Source organism: Chlorocebus sabaeus, chromosome 20 (assembly GCF_047675955.1).
Source record: "Chlorocebus sabaeus isolate Y175 chromosome 20, mChlSab1.0.hap1, whole genome shotgun sequence".
Lineage (NCBI taxonomy): Eukaryota > Metazoa > Chordata > Mammalia > Primates > Cercopithecidae > Chlorocebus > Chlorocebus sabaeus.
In genome coordinates, this window is record NC_132923.1 from 114398453 (window position 1) to 114419145 (window position 20693).

Below are 20693 nucleotides of genomic sequence, written 5' to 3' on the forward strand. Positions count from 1 at the left end.
ATTTCTGAAACAGCTGGTGGGAGCTAGGGGTGGGGTGGGGTGTTACTCTGCAAACATGGGCTGTACCCATGACCCCGACCTTCTAATCCCAGGGCTTAACTGACTTCATTAACTCCAGGGGGCTTGAGAGAGACCCCTCCCCAAAATCATCCTCTGATAAACCATACTCAGAAAAGTCCCATTCCTGGGAGCCATGCCGGAAAACCTCCTGCCTGAAGACAGGGGACCATAGGTGACGCTCGTTGGCTGCAAACCCTCTGCTGAGTGGTGAAAGAGCTGGGTCTGCCCCACCCCCTGCCTGCCAAGGGGCAGTGAGGGAGAAAACTGGGTGAAAGCAGAGCATGCTGGGTAGCCCGACCAGGAGCTGAGCGGTCCAGCCTCCCACCCCCCACTGTGGTTGCCATGGCAACTGAGGAAGGGAGGGAAGAGGAGAGGAGAGACCACTCGTCCCTCAGACAATGGGAACCTATTCCAGGTCACCCTTGGCCTTATCCTGAGGGACTCAGGGCGGTCAGCAGTTCTGGGCTTTTTGTACCCTGTAGCATGGAGATTTGGGGGCATAGTCCTCTGCTCAGGCCAGGCCGGGGGGCCCCAGAATGGCGGACAGAATCCTCGCCCTTGTAACATCCCAACCTCACCAGAGCCTACCCCTTCCTGGGCTTCCAGATCCCCCAAGATGAAGTTGGGTTCATTTTCCAAGGGCCCCTCCCCCATGGAAGAGTGTGACCTTCTGTTGTGAAGTGAGCAGTGGGCACAGGGAGGACGTAGCAGCCACTTTGGGGACAGGCCAAATATTTTATGAGTAATTTAATATCTGGAGCGCGAACCACTGAGCAGAGAACTGGTCAGCTGCCCAGAGCAAGAGCTGATCTGGTCCTCATAACGCAGGGGCAGGGGTGGTGGGCTGACAGGGACGGACCTGGGGCCACAGGGGAGTTAACCCTTTCAGGGTCCTGAGATGGAGCTAGGAAGGGGCGAGGCCGTGGACCTGCCATGCGCCAGATCCTGAGCCATGTGGTTTGGATGGCTTGAGCACTTTGAACCCGTGAAGGAAGGAGTGGCCCGTTGGAAAGGCACTGGCTTTGAAATGGGGGGACCTGAGTTCGGCTCTTGCTAGCTATGTGACCCTGGACTAGGGACTTCACCTGTGTGAGCCTCACTTCCTTATTCATGAAGTGGGGATGATAATAATGATATCTATGCCGTTCCTACCACGGTAAGAATTGAGCAATAATGAATAGAAAGCACTTAATACAGTGTCCAGGACACAGCAGGCCCTCGATCAGAGGTCCTGCCCTCTTGACTCTGATGCTGTGTGAAGCTTACCAGAACCCCTTGAAGCCCCCCAGAGCCCCTCAAAGCCCCCAGACATCCTTCATAGGGATCTCCCCACCACCCAGCTGTGTCCTGGATGCCTTTTCTTGTCCCTGGACCACCTGATGGACTTTCATGCCATTCTACACAAGCCATAGCTATGTCGTGTCTCCTTACATTTGCTTTAGCCTCTACTCAGAGTTTCTGCAGAGGGGGTCCTGTCCAGCCTGGTGGCATGGAAGGAGCCTGGGCCCCGGGTCGGAATCCCAGCTCGGCCACATTCCGGCTCTGTGACCAATGCCGGGTGCTTCACTTCTCTGGGCCTTCATTTCTTCCTCTGTGAAATGTGAGTAACAAAGTGCCGTCCCTGTAAGAATGCAGTCCCAGTTAATGAAGATAATGCTGTAAGGAAGCCAGCACAGTGCCTGTTACATAGTAGGTGCTCATGAAATGGTGCTCTTCATCATTGATACTTCAAAAGAGTGGCTTCAGTGCCAGACTGTCTTAGTCCATGCCCCAGCTCTGCTGTGGACTAGCTGTGAGGACTTGGCCAAATTACCTCCCTGTACCTCAGTTTCCATATCTGTGAAATGGGCATAACAATCACGCCTGCCTCATGGGGATTAAATGAGTGAAGATGTATCAAGTGTTTGGAACAAAACCTGGAACCAAGGAGGAGCACAGTTGGTGCCAGGCTATTCTCTTCTTCTTAGGTTCAGCAGCAATGTGTGAAAAGGCATCTCCAGTCGCCTCCCATGCCCTCATCTTTGTCTGGGGCTAGGGTTGCAGCATGGTGAGCTCTCTCCCTGCCCTGGGTTTGTCTTTCTGCCTCCCTGAGGGACTCCAACAGCATCAAGGGCTTCTCCTGCCATAGGAATGGCAAGAGCACTGGTCTCAGAGTCATCTACACACTGTGTGACCTCAGGTACAAAACCCCAGTCTCCAGAATGGCTTCTCCTACTATGGATTCTGCCCCTTCATTAATCATGAAACCTCCCTTTTGCACACAGCCTAGTCCTGACCATTGTTTCACTTCCTGGGAGAAATTCCATGTGCCTGAGCTGAGATGAGCCAGAGATCATCTGGTCCAGTCCCCTCATTTTACAGACAGTGAAATTGAGGGCAGGGGTTGGCCTCATCACAGTGCTCTGAAAGGAAGAGCCCGGCCAGGCCAGGGATTTTACGGATGAGGAAAGCCAGTCCCAGACACTGGAGTCAGTTATCTGAGGTCACATAGTGAGTCAGTGACTCTGGGAGCAGTGCTCCTGCACCTCACTTTGCCCCCAATTACCTACTTTCAATGTTGTTTCACTGAGAATGTCAAAATCTCTCCCCACTTGGGTCCAAGGAAAGGGCCATTCATTGAGCACCTGTGTCTACAAAGTGGGCAGCTCCATTCCCTAGTGTGCCCTTTTTGTGTTTTCCTGGTTGCAGTGAGGGCCTTCTCTGGGAGAGGGACTACCCTGGGCAGCTTACAAAGGTGATCTTTATTTCTTAAGAACCCATGGGCACATCTATTATTCTCCCCATTTTATAGATGAGGAAACTGAGGCTCTGAAGGGGAGAAGTGACTGCAGGTCACATGATAATCAGGCCTGGCCTGGCTGGGGGCTCACTGGGAAACTGTTCTCCCACTCCCCATGCCTGGCAGGACCTGCGCAGGCTTCCACCACGGTGAACTCACTCTGTACAAAGCCATCATGGCCTAAGCTGTAAAACAGAAGGAATGAAGACATATTTTTCAGGTCTCCTTCCCCGGAAACCAGCTGGGGCTGGAGCCCGGCAAGGCTGACATTTATGTACTGTCTTTAATCACAGTAGCTGACGTATTCCAAACAAGGTCTGGAGACACCTTGTTAACGAGGGCCCAGCTGTCTCTCCTGCGGATACCTGTGCTGGCATGGGGAGCCCGCCCCGAGATGTGCTAACTCAGGCCTGGAGCCTGCAGACAGGCCCACCCTGTGGCATGGCTCACGTGCTGCTTCCGCAAGCCCTGCAGAGGTGGGAGCTTGTTGGAGTGGCTGAAATCCGGGCTGGAGGGAGAAGGAAAAATGTGTCCTGAGGTGGGCACAGGATTTTTGCCTCTTGTGGCTCACCTGAACCTCACAACAACTGATAGTCACATTTCACAGGTGAGGATGCTAACATTTGTTGAGGGTCTACTGTGTCTGGGGGTTGTGTGGTTCTTTTGTTTTGTTTTAAGACAGGGTGTTGGTCTGTTGCCCAGGCTGGAGTGCAGTGGTGTGATCATGGCTCACTGTAGCCTCTACCTCCTGGACTCAACAGAGTTTCTCACCTCAGCCTCTCGAGTAGCTGGGACTACAGGTGTGCGCCATCACACCCAGCTAATTTTCTTACGTTTTGTAAATACAGAGTCCCATTATGTTGCCCAGGCCAGTCTCAAACTGCTGGGCTCAAGCGATGCACTTGCCTCAGCCTCCCGAAGTGCTGGAATTACAGGTGTGAGCCACCGTGCCCAGCCTTGTGTTTCTTTATAACAGCCAGATTTTATTTTGTGCCTACTATGTGCTAATACATACACTAGCTCACGGAATGCTCATAACAAGAGTAGCCAATAGAGTTCCATTTTGCAGCCAAGGATATAAAAGCTCAGAGTCGAGGCGACTTGCTTGTCAAGGTCATCCAGCTACAAAGTGGCAAAGCAGGAATGAACCTGGTGGGGCACAAGCAAGAAGCCAATGAGGGAACCTGCACAATGCATCTGGCATGGCGCCTGTCACATCGGAGTGGCTTGGTGCATCATGCTTTGCTTCCTTTGCCTTCTTTTTGCTGGTTGGCTTGTTTACGTCCTCTCTTGCTCCACAGATGCTGTAAGGCAGATTATAGGGAGAAATATGTGATGAGGTGGGGTGCCGTGCCTCACACCTGTAGTCTCAGCACTTTGGGAAGCCGAGGAGGGCAGATTGCTTGAGCCCAGGAGTTTGAGACCAGCCTGGGCAACATGGCAAAATCTCGTCTCTACGAAAAATGCAAAAATTAGCCGAGCATGGTAGTGTGCACCTGTGGTCCTAGCTACTTGGGAGGCTGAGGTGGGAAGATCACTTGAGCCTGGGAGGTTGAGGCTGCAGTGAGTCATGATCACACCACTGCACCCCAGCCTGGGCAAAAGAGCAAGACCCTGTCTCAAAAAAAAAAAAAAAAAAAGAGAAAACACAAATGAGAAGAATCTGCAAAAGCAATAGGAAAATGTGGTGGGCAAGGCAGGAAGACATAGACAGAAATAAGGATGGAGGCTACAAAGAAATTATGGGCCAGGCATGGTGCCTCATGCCTGTAATCCCAGCACTTTGGGAGAACGACTTGGGCAGATCACTTGAGCTCAGGAGTTCGAGACCAGCCTAGTCAACATGATGAAACCCTGTCTCTACTAAAAATACAAAAATTAGCCAGGTGTGATGGTGCGCGCCTGTAATCCCAGCGACTTGGAAGGCTGAGGCAGGTGAATTGCTTGAGCCTGGGAGGTGGAGGTTGCAGTGAGCCAAGATCGCACCACTGCACTTCAGCCTGGGAGTCACAGCGAGACTCTGTCTCAAAAAAAAAAAGAAAGAAAGAGAGAGAGAGAGAACGTATGGTCCCTAAAGCCCTGCACACTCTCAGCCCTGGTGGATCTCTCTGGAGGTTCTCGGGCCTCAGCTGTCCATTGGGTCCTTGCCTCTGAACAGTGGTAGTGACGCCCACGTCAGGGGCTGCTGTGAGGGTGACATGGGCTAATGTTTGTACAACGGGCACATTCATGAGGCTCAGTTTGGCTTCTCCCTGCCTGCTTTCCTTTCCTTCCAGACACCAAGCCTTCCCCTGGAAATTATCCCAAGGGCTTAGGAAACATTGTTATTATAGGCCCTATCTTTCCAGGCAGGACATAATTTTGACAGTCCTTCCATCTTGCCTTTCTTCATTCTGTTTGGCAGCTATTCACTGAGCATATATTATGTATATCTGTCTCCAGGCCCTATACTCTCTGGAGTCGATCTGTCAATTAATTAATTAACTAATATAGCCATGCTTTCATGCATTCATTTGATAAACATGAATCTTCCAGGCTCTGTGGGCTGTGAGATGTCAGTTTCAGCCTCCTTTGTTCTGCGTAGCTGAGGATTCTGGATAAGTGGGGTGTAATCGAGAGACTGGGTTACTGCTTTCTCACTGGTCGGTGACCTTGTCATCATTCATTGCCCTTTTCTTGAGGGCATCACCAAGCTTCCCCAGTTCCTAATCAATAGGCTTGGGGTGGGCTCGAGATTATCACAAGCTCCCCTGGTGAGTCTGATGCAAACCCCTCTTTCTGTGGGATAGTCTGAGGCTTAGAGAGGGGTGGCAACTTGTCTGAAGTTGCACAGTAAGTAAGGTTCCGAGACCAGCCTAAAACTGGGAGCTCTTTACTTCCCATCCAGGGTGCCTCCTGCTCTGCCAGGTCCCCTTGCTGCGGGTGTCCCTCCCTGGGTGGGCTGCCGGTTTTCTCGAATAAACACCCCTTTTCTCCTGCATCTGGTCAACAGGGTTGTCTATGAGAATGCCTCCTGGCTATGCGCAAAAATCAATGCAGCTTGCAGCTTGCTCTGAAAGGATGGCATGTTTGTGTGTGTGTGTTGGGTAGGGGGGTGGTTTAAGGCAAGGCACCTGGTGCCGCATTGTCAGCAGGAGACCAGAAAGTCGAGGGCATGGAGGAGAAACAGAAGGGAGACCGCAATGCTCAGCGTTGGGGAAATGGATGATCCACCTTTTGTCCTTTCCTCTGCCTGACCTTGAACCCCCGCATCCTCACCATCAGAACATCATCACAATGAGCACAATAGCAACAATACCGGTAACATGTTAATTACAGAGCACTTGCTGTCTACCAGCCCCTAGGCTAACCAGTGCCTGTGGATGACAGAATTCACCTTCACAGCAAATCAAAATGCTGAACCACCGGTCCTAACCCTGGCTACCTAAACTGCGGTCCCAGCTCAGCAGCATCAGTGCCTCCCAGCAACTTATTAGAAAAGCAAATTCTCAGGCCTTTATCCCAGACCTACTGAATTCAAATCTGCATTTTGACAAGACCCCAGGTGATTTCTGTGTACATGAAAATTTGGGGAACCCTTGCACCACCATAGCACCCATCACCATAATGACAGCTACTACTTGTGGGGAACTTTCTGTGTGCCAGGGGCTTTGCACACAGGATCCCATTTAATCCTCAGCTTTCTGGAGTAGGTCTGATTACTGCCCCCATGTGAAGAAACTGTGACCCAGAGAGGTTAAGTAATTAGCTTGAGAACACACAGCTTGTAAGTGGTAGAGGTGAGATTTGAACCCAGCCTCTCAGAGCCCCCTGGGCTTTTCTTCTTCACTGCATTTCTCATCCTGTGTAGGTGCTGACAGACAAAAAGTCTTCTTCCCATTTTCTCTCCCCATATAGCCACCGGATTCCTGGGGGAAGAAGCTGCATCTACTGCTATTCAAGCTTTCATGTTCATTAGCCCAGCCCCTGGCTGGAGGTGGAGGGCCACCTTGAAATCAATGCAGCGTATTTGAGAGAAGTGCAGATTCCCAGGCCCCTCCAGATCTTGTCTAATCTGATGGAATCAGAACCATCAGCACCTCTGGGATGGTGACTGCATGCTAGCAAGTTTCCAGGGGATCTCATTGCCCAGTAAAATTGGAGACCCAGTGCCTCCGATTGAACAGAGATTGCAATGCTTATTTTACTGTAAAAGGCAGTGAGACCCAAAGAGTTTTCTGCCAGTGTCCCAAGGTTGGGATCTGGCAGACGAACTTACAGGAAGGCACACTGGCTTGGGAGTCAGGCAGTGCTGGGCTCAACTTCCCGCTCCTTTTTTCCAAGGTTAGAGCCATATTTGGGTCTAGAGCAGGTTGGCAAACTATAACCCACAGGCTAAATCCGGCCCACAGCCTGTTGTGTGCAGCCTGCTAGCTAAGAATGGTTTTTACATTTTTAAATGGTTGAAAAAAAACAAAAGGAAAATATTTTGTGACACGTGAATATTATGTAAAATTCAAATTTTACTGTTCATAAAGATTTATTGGAACGTAGCCATGCTCACTTATTTATATATTGCTCATGGCTGTTTTCATGTTACAAAAAGAGGGCTGAGTACTTGCAATAGACGCCATATGGCCTGCAAGGCCTAAAATATTTCCTGGTTGCTTACAGAAAAAGGAGGCAACCCCTGGTCTAGAGCAGTGATTCTCAAGCTTGGCTGCATCAAAATCACCTGGGCAGGTGACTGCTGGGCTCCTCCCTCCAATTTTCTGATTCAGCCAGACTGAGATGGGGCCAGAGAATTTGCATTTCTGACAAGTTTCCAGGCAATGCTGATGCTGGGACCCCACATTGAGGACACCAGTTTAGAAGGAACCTGGGTCTTCAAACCTGACCTCAGCACCACCCTGGAAGTTCATAGCCCACCCGGAGAGTGGGAAGGCCTGGGGGAGAAGAGAGCAGGGAGGGAGGAGTTTCCACGGTCCTGTGTAACCACCCATTCCTTTTCCAGGCAGTCCTTGTCTTGGTGTCTGCTCCCCTCTGGTGGCAGCAAGCCTGGAATAGGCCTGGCATGTTCAGCCTTGACAGCCCATCCCTCCATTTGGAAACACATTTCAAAGCCTTCAATGGTGCATATCCTTTCACCCAGGGAGTCCACTTCTAGGGGTTTAATCCAAGAAAAGAATCAAGGATCTGTGCCAGGACATCACAGGTGCATTGTTTATTTGTATGGGGGTTAAACAGGAGACCGGGGCAGTCACTTGACGGAAGCCACACAGCTAGTAAGAAACCGAGGCAGGGTTTGGACTCAGGTCTAAGTCAAGAGCCAGTGCCCTCAACTGCCACCTGCACCACCCTTTGGGGATCCTCCTGTCTGCAGTGATAGAGCAGCAGCTCCAGAACTGACTTGCTGGGCGTTGAACCTGGTTCTGTTACTTAACTGATTGCAGAATTCCAGGAAAGTCATTGAACCGCTCTGCCTCCGTGTTCTCATCTGTAAAAGGGGAACACGATTGTAAAGGTTACACAAGTTAACATAAAGTACATAGAACCGTGCATGGTGTGAGCTGTGGTTACCACTGCTTATTAAGCCCCCACCTTCCTGCTTCTTTGCCCTTTCCGCTCCTTTCCTCTCTTAACTGACTCAAAGCATTGTGTGTCACGGGGAGGGGCATGTTTGTCAGGATCAATAGCGGGTGAAGAAGCCAAGACTCAGCACTGTAGTCAGAAGGTGACATATTTAACAGGGCCTGCCAACGCTGTTCTGAGAACTGCCTCCACCCATTGGGCTCCCTGTACCTCAGTTTCCATATCGTGAAATGGGCATAGCAATAGTACCTGCCCACGGCGGATTAAACGAGGTAAGACTTATAAAGAACAAAGCCTGAAACAAAGGAGGGGTTGCCTGTAGTCTGGCCACCGTGCACAGGCCTTCAACACATGGATTAAATAGACCTGGATCGAAATCCCGGATCCTCTGCGTGACATGGGCAAATAACATCTCTCCCTGAGTCTCAATATTCTTATCTACAGAATGGGAGCAATATAATGAGGGCAGTGGCTCTCAACAGGTGGTCTCCAAAACAGAAGCAACAGGCCGGGCGAGGTGGTTCATGCCTGTAATCTCAGCACTCTGGGAGACTGAGGCAGGAGGAATACTTGAGCCCAGGGGTTTGAGACCAGCTTAGGCAATATGGCAAGACCCCGTCTCTATTAAAAAAAAAACCAAACAAACAAATCTAGAAGCAACAGCACCCTATGGGAACTGTTAGAAAATGCAAATTCTAGTAAGCCCTTCTTGTGACTGTGATGCTTGCTGAAGTTTGAGAAGTACCGGATTAGAATTATCTACTCCTCAGCTGATTGGGCTAGGAGTATCCTGATTCTAAACAGAGGCAATTACATCTCCTCTCCTGGGAACTGGGGAGTGGAGATGTTAGACTGTGTGTCACTGGAGATCGAGACCAGCCTGGGCAAGATGGCGAAACCCCATCTCTACAAAAAAAAAAAAAAAATGCAAAAATTAGCTGGGTGTGGTGGTGCACACCTGTAGTCCTAGCTACTTGAGAGGCTGAAGTGGGAGGATTGCTTGGGCTGTGGAGATCGAGGCTGCAGTGAGCCATGATCATGCCACTGCACTCCATCCTGGGCAATAGAGCAAGACCCTGTCTCAAAAATAAATATAAATAAATAAATGTGAAGAGTCGAGATGCATGCACGTCTGTGTAGAGCAAGGGCTCTTGGATTGTGATGGCCATGGCTAGACACACAGTCAGAGCCTGGATTTCTGGCAGGTTTGGAAGCTCCCGGGAGGGCCCAACAAGGGCACTGTTGTGAGTGTCCCGACTGGGGGGTCTGGTGGAGGACAGGGGGCATGGTCAGCGTTTACAGGTCAGGGGTCAGAGGAGGGTTGGTCCTGCAAAAGAGCCAGGCGGCCTGACGGCAGCTCCTGAGACAAGCAGGCAGGAGCATGGAGCTCTGACTTCTCAGACAAGCCCGGCTCTGCCTGGGTCTATGCAGCAGGATGGGGTGCTCTGCGCATGCTCGACACCAGCAGCCAGCTCTGCCTCTGGGTGCAGTGTAGTCTAGCATGGATGGACCCAACTGCAGAGGTTGGAGAATGTGAACTCCTGAGGTCAGATGGGTTCAGGTGAGAGGTCATGGGGTTGCAGAGGGGAGTTGCTGCAGAAGGGGTTTCAACAGATGTGGGTGGCAAGGAGGTGATGAGCTTTGAGGCAAACAGAAGCAGGCTCCAAACCTGGCTGTGTAGCTGTCAGCTGTGTGACCCTGGGCAAACTGCTTGTCCTCTCTGAATTTTATATTTTTTGTCATGTAGCCACATGAGGATGATACTGTGTTCTTCCTAGGGGTTGTGGTTGGGGATTAAATGAGCTGATGTGCACAAAACACTAGATACACAGTAATTCAATTGTGATGTGACCATTACTATCATAACTATTAGTATTAGAGTCAAAGGCCAGGCAGTTTGCACCGAAAGGGTTGAGCAGCAGAAAGAAGGGCCAGCTCCTGGAGAAAAGATTCTAGGTCTCGGTTGGACAGTCTGGGGTTAGGGCAGGTCATCAAGGCCAGGCCCCAGGGCCAGGAGATAGAGCAGAAGCTACACCCAATGAATGGAGTCCTGAGAGACGGGCCAGCCAAATAGGAGGCTGGATTGGTGACACAGGCGGGAATATCTTAAATCCCTCCCATCTCAGGTCAGGATTGGTTGAGGGTCTTGATGGTGGGGCTAGTAGGAGAGGCTGAGGAGAGCAGGTGCAGAGCTGGGCGGGACTCTGGAGTCCTAGTCCTGTGGTCTCAGTCAATCAGGCAGTGAATCTTTACTGAGTGGCTGCTGTCCATCATGGGCTCTGTGCTGGCTCAGAAATGAGCAGGGTGCGGAGCTACAGCCTAGCTAGGGAGACAGGGTGAGGAGCCAGATGCTGGCTGTGCACACTCTTGGGTTAGAGGAGGCCAGAAGAGTGAGCGTGCGAGAGCTAGGGTGTTCCTGCTTCAGGGAGGAGGTGTGGCTTGAATGAGGATGGGTAGATGGGCAGAGTGGAAGGCTTCTAGGCAGGTGAACAGGGTGAGGAAGGGCGCTGAGGTGGGCTTGTTTAGAAGACAGAAAGGCCCAGTAGAGTGAGGCTGGAAGGCCAGGTTCATGGGCTGGGACTGTATCTGGTGGGCAGTGAGGAGCCACTGAAGGTTTTCGAGCAGGGGAATATCATTTGCTCTAACTGGATGGCTGAGCTTGTGCTAGGCTGGGAAGACACTGAGAGGAAGGGCATGTGGGGAGAATAAAAAGGGAAAGGTTCCTACTCCAAGGTCAGTTAAAGCCTTGGAGGAGGACCCCTTGATCATTGGTGGGGGTAAGGGGAAGGGACAAGCACAGAGCCCCTCTAGGGGCTGGCCTAGACAAGTTGCCTTTAAAAAAGGTCTCAGGCCATCAGTGGGCAGGCCTGCCCTTGAATCCCAGCCCTGCTGTGAGATTGTGGACAATCCCTTCATCCCTTCTGATCCTCAGTTTGCTCTTCTGTAAGCTGGGCATGATGCGCCCTCTCTCCCAGGAGGAGTGTGAGGATTAATGAGAAAATCAGGAAAAGGTGTAGGCTACTGCTGGGAGCATAGTTGGTGTTGGACCCCCGCCTCCCACTGTGTGGCTGGCACAGAGCAGCTCAGGGACAGAGACTTCATTCATTCATGGTTCATTCATTCATGTAACCAACACTTCTGAGCATGGCACTTCTGGTGTGCCAGGTGCTTGGACACAGAGTTGAATTACACCACTGTCCCTTGGCCTTGAAGAGTTTATTTACTCATTCACTCAGCAACATTCACCAAGCCCTACTGTGTGCATTGGCTGGGCAAGGGGTGGTGTTGGGGGTAGAGTGAGCGTTGCTAGAAGGGGGAGCCGGGGTGGGTGTGAAGCAGCCCACAGGTCAGGCCTCCACATCTGGAAAGAGCAGGAACCCGGAGAAGATGCTGTTGGCACCCTCCATGCCCAGTAGTGAGTTCTTGTCGGTGGCCTGCAGGAAGACGTTCTCCCCCTGCTCCAGCTTGAGGACCATGCCGCCGGTGGTGACCTGGAAGGTGTTGTAGGCGTAGTCACAGAAGGTGACCACCTTCTGTGGGCGCTCCCGGCCACGCATGAGCTTCACACACAGGTTCCCTCGAGAGCTGGCGTGGTAGGTGAAGTAGTAGAGGCCGGGCACCCTGCAGGTGAACTTGCCACTGCGGGGCTCGTAGTTGTTGTTCATGTTGGTGATCACGTGGTCGAAGCGAATGGTCTGGTCCCGGCGCAGGGGGGTGTTGACGGTTCTTGTGGCAGAGAAGGCGATTTTCTGGGTGGCCTTGTAGTCTCCCGATTCACCTTTGGGGCCTGGGGCTCCAGGGGCTCCTGGGCCGCCTTTAGGGCCCATGGGGCCCTTGGGGCCGACTTTTCCTGGATTCCCAGGAATCCCTGGGTCTCCCTTCTCTCCGAACTCACCATGGTCTCCAGCCAGCCCCGGAAGCCCTGGAAAAGCAGAGACCAAAGAAATGAGATCATTTAGACCAAAAGGAGGCCTGTGCTGGGACGTTGGGCAGGACCCCGCCTCTCTCTCAGCCTCAGCCTCCCATCTGTAAAACAAAGGAGGCAGTGTCAGACAGGGGCTCTGGGTCTCCCTCCAGCCCAGCTTCCTGAGCCTGTGATATGCTTGACTTTCATGGGAGCTACTGCCCATGGGGAAGAGAATGGCTCCTTGCTAAGGAAGGTGCTAGGCAGGCCCTCCTCCTCAGCTTGTGTGGGGGTCCTTGTTCAGGCTAGAGCAGGGATAATGAGTGCTGTCCCCCTCTATCCCTCACCACTGGCAGACATCCCTAATCAACCATGACTTTCACTCTTGCTGCTCCTGGAAATGGACTTTAGACTTCTCACTCCACCCCCAAGCAGCCACTACCCCTTGGTTTGGCACAACACAAGATAAAACCGATTTTCCAGTAGAGTGGCAGAGAATAGGACCTGAGAAGATGGGATCTGGGGACAGAGAGATGTGCTTCATGTGTCACATCTGCCATTAGTAGTGGTGTCACCTTGACTGAGTCACATTTCCTGAGGCTCAGCCTCCTCACCTGTCAAATGGGGATGAAGGTATTTTGTGGGATTGTGAGGATTACATGAGATTAAGTGAGGAGAGTGACTGGCACAGAGGGTTGCTCTATAACCATAAGTTAAATGAATGAATAAGCCAAATTTTACAGAGGGGTTTTCACAGTGGGGAGTCTCATCTAAACCCCATGACAACCCCACAAAAGTATCATTGCCCCCATCTTACAGGTGAGGAAGTAGCAATTCAGAGAGGAGAAGTCACTTGCCCAGGAGGTAAGTTTAAACACAGAACTGTGGCCACAGCAGCACTCTCTCTCCACCTGAATTTAATGTAAGAGACCTGTGGTCTGGTCTTAGCCTCAACATTTTCTGGGCTACCTTGAGTAAGTCAGTAGCCTTTCTAAATGCTTGCTTTCCTGTCTGTAAAATGGGAATCAGAATTCCCTCCTTGCAAAGTTACTGCAAGGGTTAAGCAAGCTGTTGGATTTGCCAGTGCTTCTGCAGTCTCAAACGCAGGCAACTGTGACTTGGGAGGCAGAAGACGGGAAACTTGGTCAGTATTACCAATGTGCCTCTAAATCCCATGGTACCTTTCTCTCCTTTTATCCCTGGGGTCCCAGGTTGGCCATCGGAGCCAGGTGTCCCAGGGATACCCGGGGTGCCAGGGATGGCTGGGGGCCCGGTACAGCTGCCCTGGGCCCAGGAGACATCGAGCAGACTCAGGAGCAGGAGCAACATCAGTACCGGGATGCTGCCCCACAGGATCTTCATCATCATACTGTGTCAGATGTCTCCTGTGGAGGAGAACACAATGTGAGAGGCTACCACCATGGTGATCCTATCATCCATCCTTCTATCCATCCATCCATCCATCCATCCATCCATCCATCCATCCATCTCTCTATCCCTCCATCCCTGCATCCATCTGTCCATTCATCCATCCAACCATCTATCCGTCCCTCCCTCCATCCTGCTGTCCATCCATCCATCCCTCCATCCTCCCATCCCTGCATCCCTCTGTCCATCCATCCATCCATCCATCCATCCATCCATCCATCTCTCTATCCCTCCATCCCTGCATCCATTCATCCATCCATCCATCCCTCTGCCCATCCCTGCATCCACCCATCCATCATCCATCCATCCACCCATCCATCATCCATCCATCCATCCATCCATCCACCCATCCATCATCCATCCATCCATCCATCCATCCATCATCCATCCATCCACCCATCCATCATCCATCCATCCATCTCTCTATCCCTCCATCCCTGCATCCATTCATCCATCCATCCATCCCTCTGCCCATCCCTGCATCCACCCATCCATCATCCATCCATCCATCATCCACCCATCCATCATCCATCCATCCATCATCCATCTATCCATCATCCACCCATCCATCATCCATCCATCCCTCTGCCCATCCCTGCATCCACCCATCCATCATCCATCCATCCACTCATCCATCCATCCATCCATCCATCCATCCATCCATCTCTCTATCCCTCCATCCCTGCATCCATTCATCCATCCATCCATCCCTCCGCCCATCCCTGCATCCACCCATCCATCATCCATCCATCCATCATCCATCCATCCATCCATCTCTCTATCCCTCTATCCCTGCATCCATCTGTCCATTCATCCATCCAACCATCCATCCATTCCTCCCTCCATCCCACTGTCCATCCATCCATCCCTCCATCCTCCCATCCCTGCATCCCTCTGTCCATCCATCCATCCATCCATCCATTCATCCATCCTTCTGCCCCTGCATCCCTCCATCCCTCTGTCCATCTATCCATCCATTCATTCATCCATCCATCCCTCTATTCCTCCATCTGTCCCTCCATCCATCCATTCCTCCATCCACATGTTCACTGATTGTCCCCTATCTACCAGACCCTGTGAAGGTGCTGGGGATTCAGTGAAGAACAAGACAGATACGGTCCCTGCCCTCATGGTCTTGTGCCCCTAGTGGGGACAGATACAAACAGGTAGATATAAACAGGTCAGCATACAAGTAAATAGAAATAGCGATAGACTGTGATTGGTGCTCTGAAAGAAAGGGCAGGATGCTGGGAGGCAGAGTAACTGGGCTGGAGGTGGGAGGTGATGGATTTTATGAGGAAAGTCCTCCCACCAGGAAAGTCTTCTCCAAGGGGAAGCCACTCTTGGAACTGATGATTAGGCTGAGACCTGAAGGTCCAGAAAAGTGGGGGCAAGAATGTTCCAGGAGGACAGAAAAGTATGGAGATGGCCCAGAAGTAGGACACAGGTTGGGATGTTGAGGATCATCAGGAGGCCAGTATGGCAGAGGGGAGCGAGGGTTCAAGTGACAGGAAGCAAGACTGGAGAGGCAACTAGGCTACTGTGAGTTTGAGGGTTTTATTCCCCCAAAGCTCTTATTTAGTAGAGCTTCTGAATTCAGGGTATGATGCTGCTTATGGAGAGGCCACCTTGCATGCTTAGAGCATCCCTGCATCTACTGTGATTCCTACACCAAAGAGGACACTGAGGCTCAGGGAGGCCAAGTCACTTGCTCAAAGTCATACAGGAAGGAATGAAGCCGATGTCCCTGCCAGCAAACCAGGCTGTTTCTGCTGGTGGAATATTCTCAGAGCTGTGACTCTGGCAAGAGGGCAGTGATGGCTCATTTTTAATCCCAAAGAACTAGGAAGAAGCTGGTGGGCTGTTTCAAACAGGTCAGCATGGCCAGTGTTCCATGCCGTTAACTCTCAGGACAGAGTGGCCTTAAAGTTCATCTAGTTTAACCCTTAGCCTATATATTTTTAATTGAGGCAACATTCCTACAACATAAAATTAACCAGTTTAAAGCAAGCATTTTAGTAGTGTTGAATATATTCACAGTCTTGTGTAACCCTCACTTCCACCTAGTTCCAAGACTTTTCATCACCCCAAAATAAAACTCTGGGCCCGTTAAGCAGTTTCTTCTCAATCCTCTTTCCCCCAGCCCCTGACAACCACGAATCTGCTTTCTGTCCCTATGGATTTACCTATTCCTATTATTTCATATAAATGGAATTATACAACATGTGACCTTTTGTGTCTGACTTATTTCATTTAGTGTAATGTTTTCAAGGGTCATCCATGTTGTGGCATGTATCAGTACTTCATTCCTTTTTATAGCTGAATAATACTCCATTGTGTGGATACATGTGATATTGCAAAGTATATATTTGGTCTTCTACCTCTTTCCTGGCAGAGAACTCCTAAAATCCGTAAAATTTCCAAAGTGATGTCTTTCTGTATGCTAATGATTGATTGATGGCTGGCAGGCCCTAGGTAGCTTCAGGATGGGGCTGGTCACCAGGAAGACCAAGGCAGGCTTAGAGGGTCTACCCTCAGCCCCACCCCCCAACCTCTGGGGAGGGGAGTGGGGCTGAAGGTTAAGTTGATTACCAATGGTCAATGGTTTAATCAATCATGCCTACATAATAAAGCCTCCATAAAAATCCCAAAGAACTAGGTTTAGAGAACTTCCAAATAGCTGAACATGAGGAGGTTCCTTGGGGGTGGTGTGCCCAGGGACCTGGGCATGACAGTGGCACGCCCCTTCCCTCATACCTCACCCTGGGCATCTCCTCATCTGCATCCTTTATAGCATTCTTTATAATAAACTGCTAACCGTGTTTCCCTGAGTTCTGTGGGGCACACTAGTAAAGAAACCAAACCCAAGGAGGGGTGTGAGAACCCCAACTTGAAGCTGATTGGTCAGAAGTTCTGGGAGCCTGGACTTGCAACTGGTGTCTGAGGGGGAGCAGTCTTGTGGGACCGAGCTCTCAGCCTGTGGGGACTGATGCTATTTCTAGACAGTATCAGAACCGAGCGGAAAGACAGCCAGCAGACTTGATTGCTTGCTGGTGTGTGGGGAGAAACCCCCACACTTGGTCTCAGAAGTCTTCTGGGTTGACTGTCGTGGTGTGAGAGCAGAGGAAAATGCAGTCTGTGTCTTTCCACTTACCGACTAGACTACAATTTGGTTTTTGGATTTTTGGTTTTTTTTGAGTTGGGGTCTCACTGTGTTGCCCAGGCTGGTCTCGAACTCTGGAACTCAAGCGATCCTCCTGCCTCAGCCTCCTGAGTAGCTGGGATTATAGGCGTGCACCATCTCGCTTGACTATTTGTTTATCCACTCATCATTGGTGGACATTTGGGAAGCTTCCACCTTTTGGCTACTGTGAAGAGTGCTGCTATGAACATCTGTGGACAAGGGTTTGAGTATCTGTTTGTAATTCTTTGGGGTTTATACCTAGAAGAGGAATTACCGCTTATGGCAATTCCATGTTTATGTTCCTGAGGACCCGTCAGCCTATTCTTAAGTTTCCTCAATGACACTTCTGCCAAGGTCCCCGTGTGGTGCCTCATCGCACTCCCCTGCTGCGCACACGTTGTGTTCACTCAGTCCTAAGAATTAATCACAACTCTAGCTGCACATCACATTATTTCCTTGGAAGAGTCAAGTTGAACTTTCTCAGCAGAGTGTGAGGAAACGACCTCTCTGCCAAGGGCTCTTCCATCCATAGTTTGCAGCATTTCAGTGATGGGCAGCTCATTACCTCTTGAGGCAGCCCATTCCACCTTTGCCCAGATCCAAATATTTTTCATCATTCAAGGCTTGGGTCAAAGCCTTCTTCCTCCGGGAAACCTTTCCTCAGAGGCTGAACTGTATCCCTACTTAAAATGGGGGAGCAAAGTGGTCTCTGCCCTCCTCCCAGAGCAGCCAAAGGGACCCAGGTGAGACCCCGGATGGGAAAGAGTCACAAAGCCCTGAGCCCCAAGCTCTCGCTGGGACTTGTGGCTGCTATTGCTGCTGCTGCTGTTCTCTGATCCTCACAACACCCTGGGGAAGTGGGTTGTGGTGAATTTCCCATCTTGCAGATGAGGAAACTGAGGATCAGAACTCAGAAAACAACCTACCCCAAATCACCCAGCAAATTATTTAACAGTACGGTTGTGGCCAAACCCCTACCCTCTCTGCCTCATGCTGGCTGTACCAACCCCAGAGTCTGGCATGTGGAGGGCTCCCTGGGACCAGAAAAAGCCAGCTGATATTTGGCTCCTGTGCTCGGCAAATCAGCCTCAGCCCCTCAGCCAGGTCCTGATCAATTTCTTGCTCAAAGCCCTGAGTTATGGCGGACTCTGGGCACCAAGGAAAGGAAGCTGTAAAGATGAGCGTGGCCAGGGTCTGCTGGTGACAGCTTTAGGTTCTGTCAGGCTCTATGCTCTGAAGAGAGGGTGGCTCAGGGGCATGGTCCTGCTTGTCCCCGAACGAGCATCCGCTCTCACTCTTGCTCTTCTAAAGGTTTTACAATTTGACAACTTTAATAAGTTGGGTACTTACGGGCCAGGCTGTGAGTCAGCTGGTTTACATGCCATTATCTCATGTAATTTGATGCTCAGCCCCTGAGAATGCACTCTTGCTTTCTCATTTTACAGATAAGGAAACGGGATCAGAGAGGGCAAGCACCTTGATAAAAGTCACACAGTTCCTGTGTGGCTGGGAGTCAAACCCACATACACTGGATCTTAAAACTCAATGTTATGTTAAGAGGTCACTGTACCTGGTGGTTAAAACATAAACTTTGAGGCCAGACAGCCTGATAAAAGGACTAACGCATGGGACACGCTGAGAGTAGTGGTAGGCACATGGTCAGTGTTCGGTGAAAGTGGCTTTTTACCACCACGATGCTTGCGGCTCTTGTTAGGCAGCACACATCCACCTGCTGGTGGGAGCCTAGAGTGTCATAAGGAAAGCAACACTCAGCATTCACGTAAGGTCTCTACTGCTTCTTAGCTAAGGGACTTGGGAAATCACTCCTCTCTGGCCACAGTTTACCCTCCTATAAAGTGGGGATAATGCTACTCTATCCCTCATAGGGTATGTGCGAGGACATGAGTTACAGCTTCCGACAGATCTTGGCATGTTGGAAATGCTTAATGAATATTAGCTATTTTATTATTATCACTGTCATCCAAGAATTCCTGAGTGGTTGAACAAAAGGGAAGATGGTTGGAGAAGTAAAAAAAGACAATCCCTTTGAGAGACTGGGCTTAGACGGAGGGGCTCTGTTAGTTGGAGGCAGCCAGGGGTGGAGAGCTGCGACCAGCTGGTGGGGGGAAGGGTGGAGAGCAGGGTACTGACGGGACTTGGGCTTCTTGGGGAAGCCAGGGGCAGGGGGAGTGGGAAAGTGCTGGTTCTAGTCCATTTCAAAAGCCACCGAGTTTCAGGCTTGGGTTAGGGCTTACAACTCACCTGGTTTAACTGCCTCCTGCCTGTGCCAGCCCATGATCATTACCAGCCTGGTTTCTCCTGTCTTCCCCCCAGGCTCTGACCTTTCCATCTCCTTCGGTCCCCACAGTCCCTTTCCCCAACGTGGAGTCAGGCCCACTTGACTTTAAAGCCCTATCTGCTACCGGCTGCATAACCTCAGGCAAGTGCCTTAACCTCTCTGAGTCTCTTGGCAACGCTGATTTCAACCTGACAGGGCTGCCGGAAGGATGACAGGAGAAGGCGCTTAGAAGAATGAGGTCCCCCTGCCCCGTGCAGTGCCACATCCCACTCCCCCACTGCACAAACATTGCGCTCACTCAGTACTAGCTGAGAACTCATCGTAACTCTACCTGCACGTCCCCTTATTTATTTGGAAGAGTCAAGCTGAGTGTTCTCGGCAGAGTATAAGGAGATAAGCAAGGTGTTGGGGAAATGTTGGGCTGGGCAGGAGTGACTGGGTTCTAATCCCACTCCTGCCTCCGGTTTACTGATAAATTTTGAGCCAGGGCATGCACTAAGCTTTTGCAAGCTTGATCTCCTGTAGGGCACAGCAGCCCTGAGAGGTTCTGTTCTCCACAGAGGGAACGGGCTGACAGAGGTTAGGTGACTTGCCCAAGATGACCAACGCATAAGACGCAGAGCCAGTCTCTGTGATGCCAAAGCCCTTATGTGCCAGGCTCCCACTTTAGACGGCCTGCCCATCCGCTGGGCCCTGGGTAGCAGCAGACTCCCCAGCTCACCCCAGAGAGCTGGATCCCATAGGTCTGGGATTGGGCCCGGTGACCTGCACTGTTAAACAGCCCAGCTGGCTCCAAGGCAGGCAACGCAAAGCTCACACTTACGGAATCACCACTTTCTGCCATATTGGCCCTGCCAGCCTCCCCCAGGTGCCAAGCCCCATCCTCACCTGGGAAGCCGGCGTCCTGTGATGCCGCTGGGCTGAGCAGCAGTGGGACCAGGAGCCGGGAGCCTGCTGCCCTCGGTCCGAAGCGGAAGTTCCCTTCCCCAGACGAGGGAAGGGCTTTCCCCTGACGGTTCCCTCCCATGGCCCAGCAGCCTGGCCCCTTTCCCATCCCCCCACTGTCCCCCCACCCTGCTGCCCTCAGGCAGTTTCAGGTCCCATTTCTGCAACCCACCGGATTTACTGTAAATGAGATGGGTGGGTGGCAAGTTTGGCTTTGCCGACTCAGCATCTGTGGGGAGAACACGCCGTCCCGGGGAAACGTCCGCAGCTCACCCTCCCAGGCTCTCTGACCTCGTGATCTTCTTCTTCACTGGGCAGGGGTGTTCCTCAGTGAGCGTCATGTGGCTGGCCCGGTGCCTGAGCGCTGGCTTAGAATCAGAGACTTTGATTCCCATCTCGGCTCTGCCACTTGCCAGCTTATGTGTTCTCAGTCAAGGGAGCCCCAAGGGAGCCCCGATTTTCTCTGCTATAGGATGGGACCATAATCATACCTGCTCTACAGATACAGTTCTCACAGGCCGCT

General features: G+C 51.3%; 1 protein-coding gene across 1 annotated transcript; it reads right to left on the reverse strand.

Annotated features, from left to right (window-relative positions):
- Positions 1-11607: 11607 nt before the first annotated feature.
- On the reverse strand, positions 11608-20236 carry C1QB (complement C1q B chain). Its single transcript, XM_007980105.3, has 3 exons — positions 20114-20236; positions 13496-13699; positions 11608-12332 (listed from the first exon to the last, which is right to left on the reverse strand). The coding sequence occupies exons 2-3, from the start codon at positions 13680-13682 to the stop codon at positions 11758-11760; spliced, it is 762 nt and encodes a 253-aa protein (XP_007978296.1). The 5' UTR covers positions 13683-13699; positions 20114-20236; the 3' UTR covers positions 11608-11757.
- Positions 20237-20693: the final 457 nt, after the last annotated feature.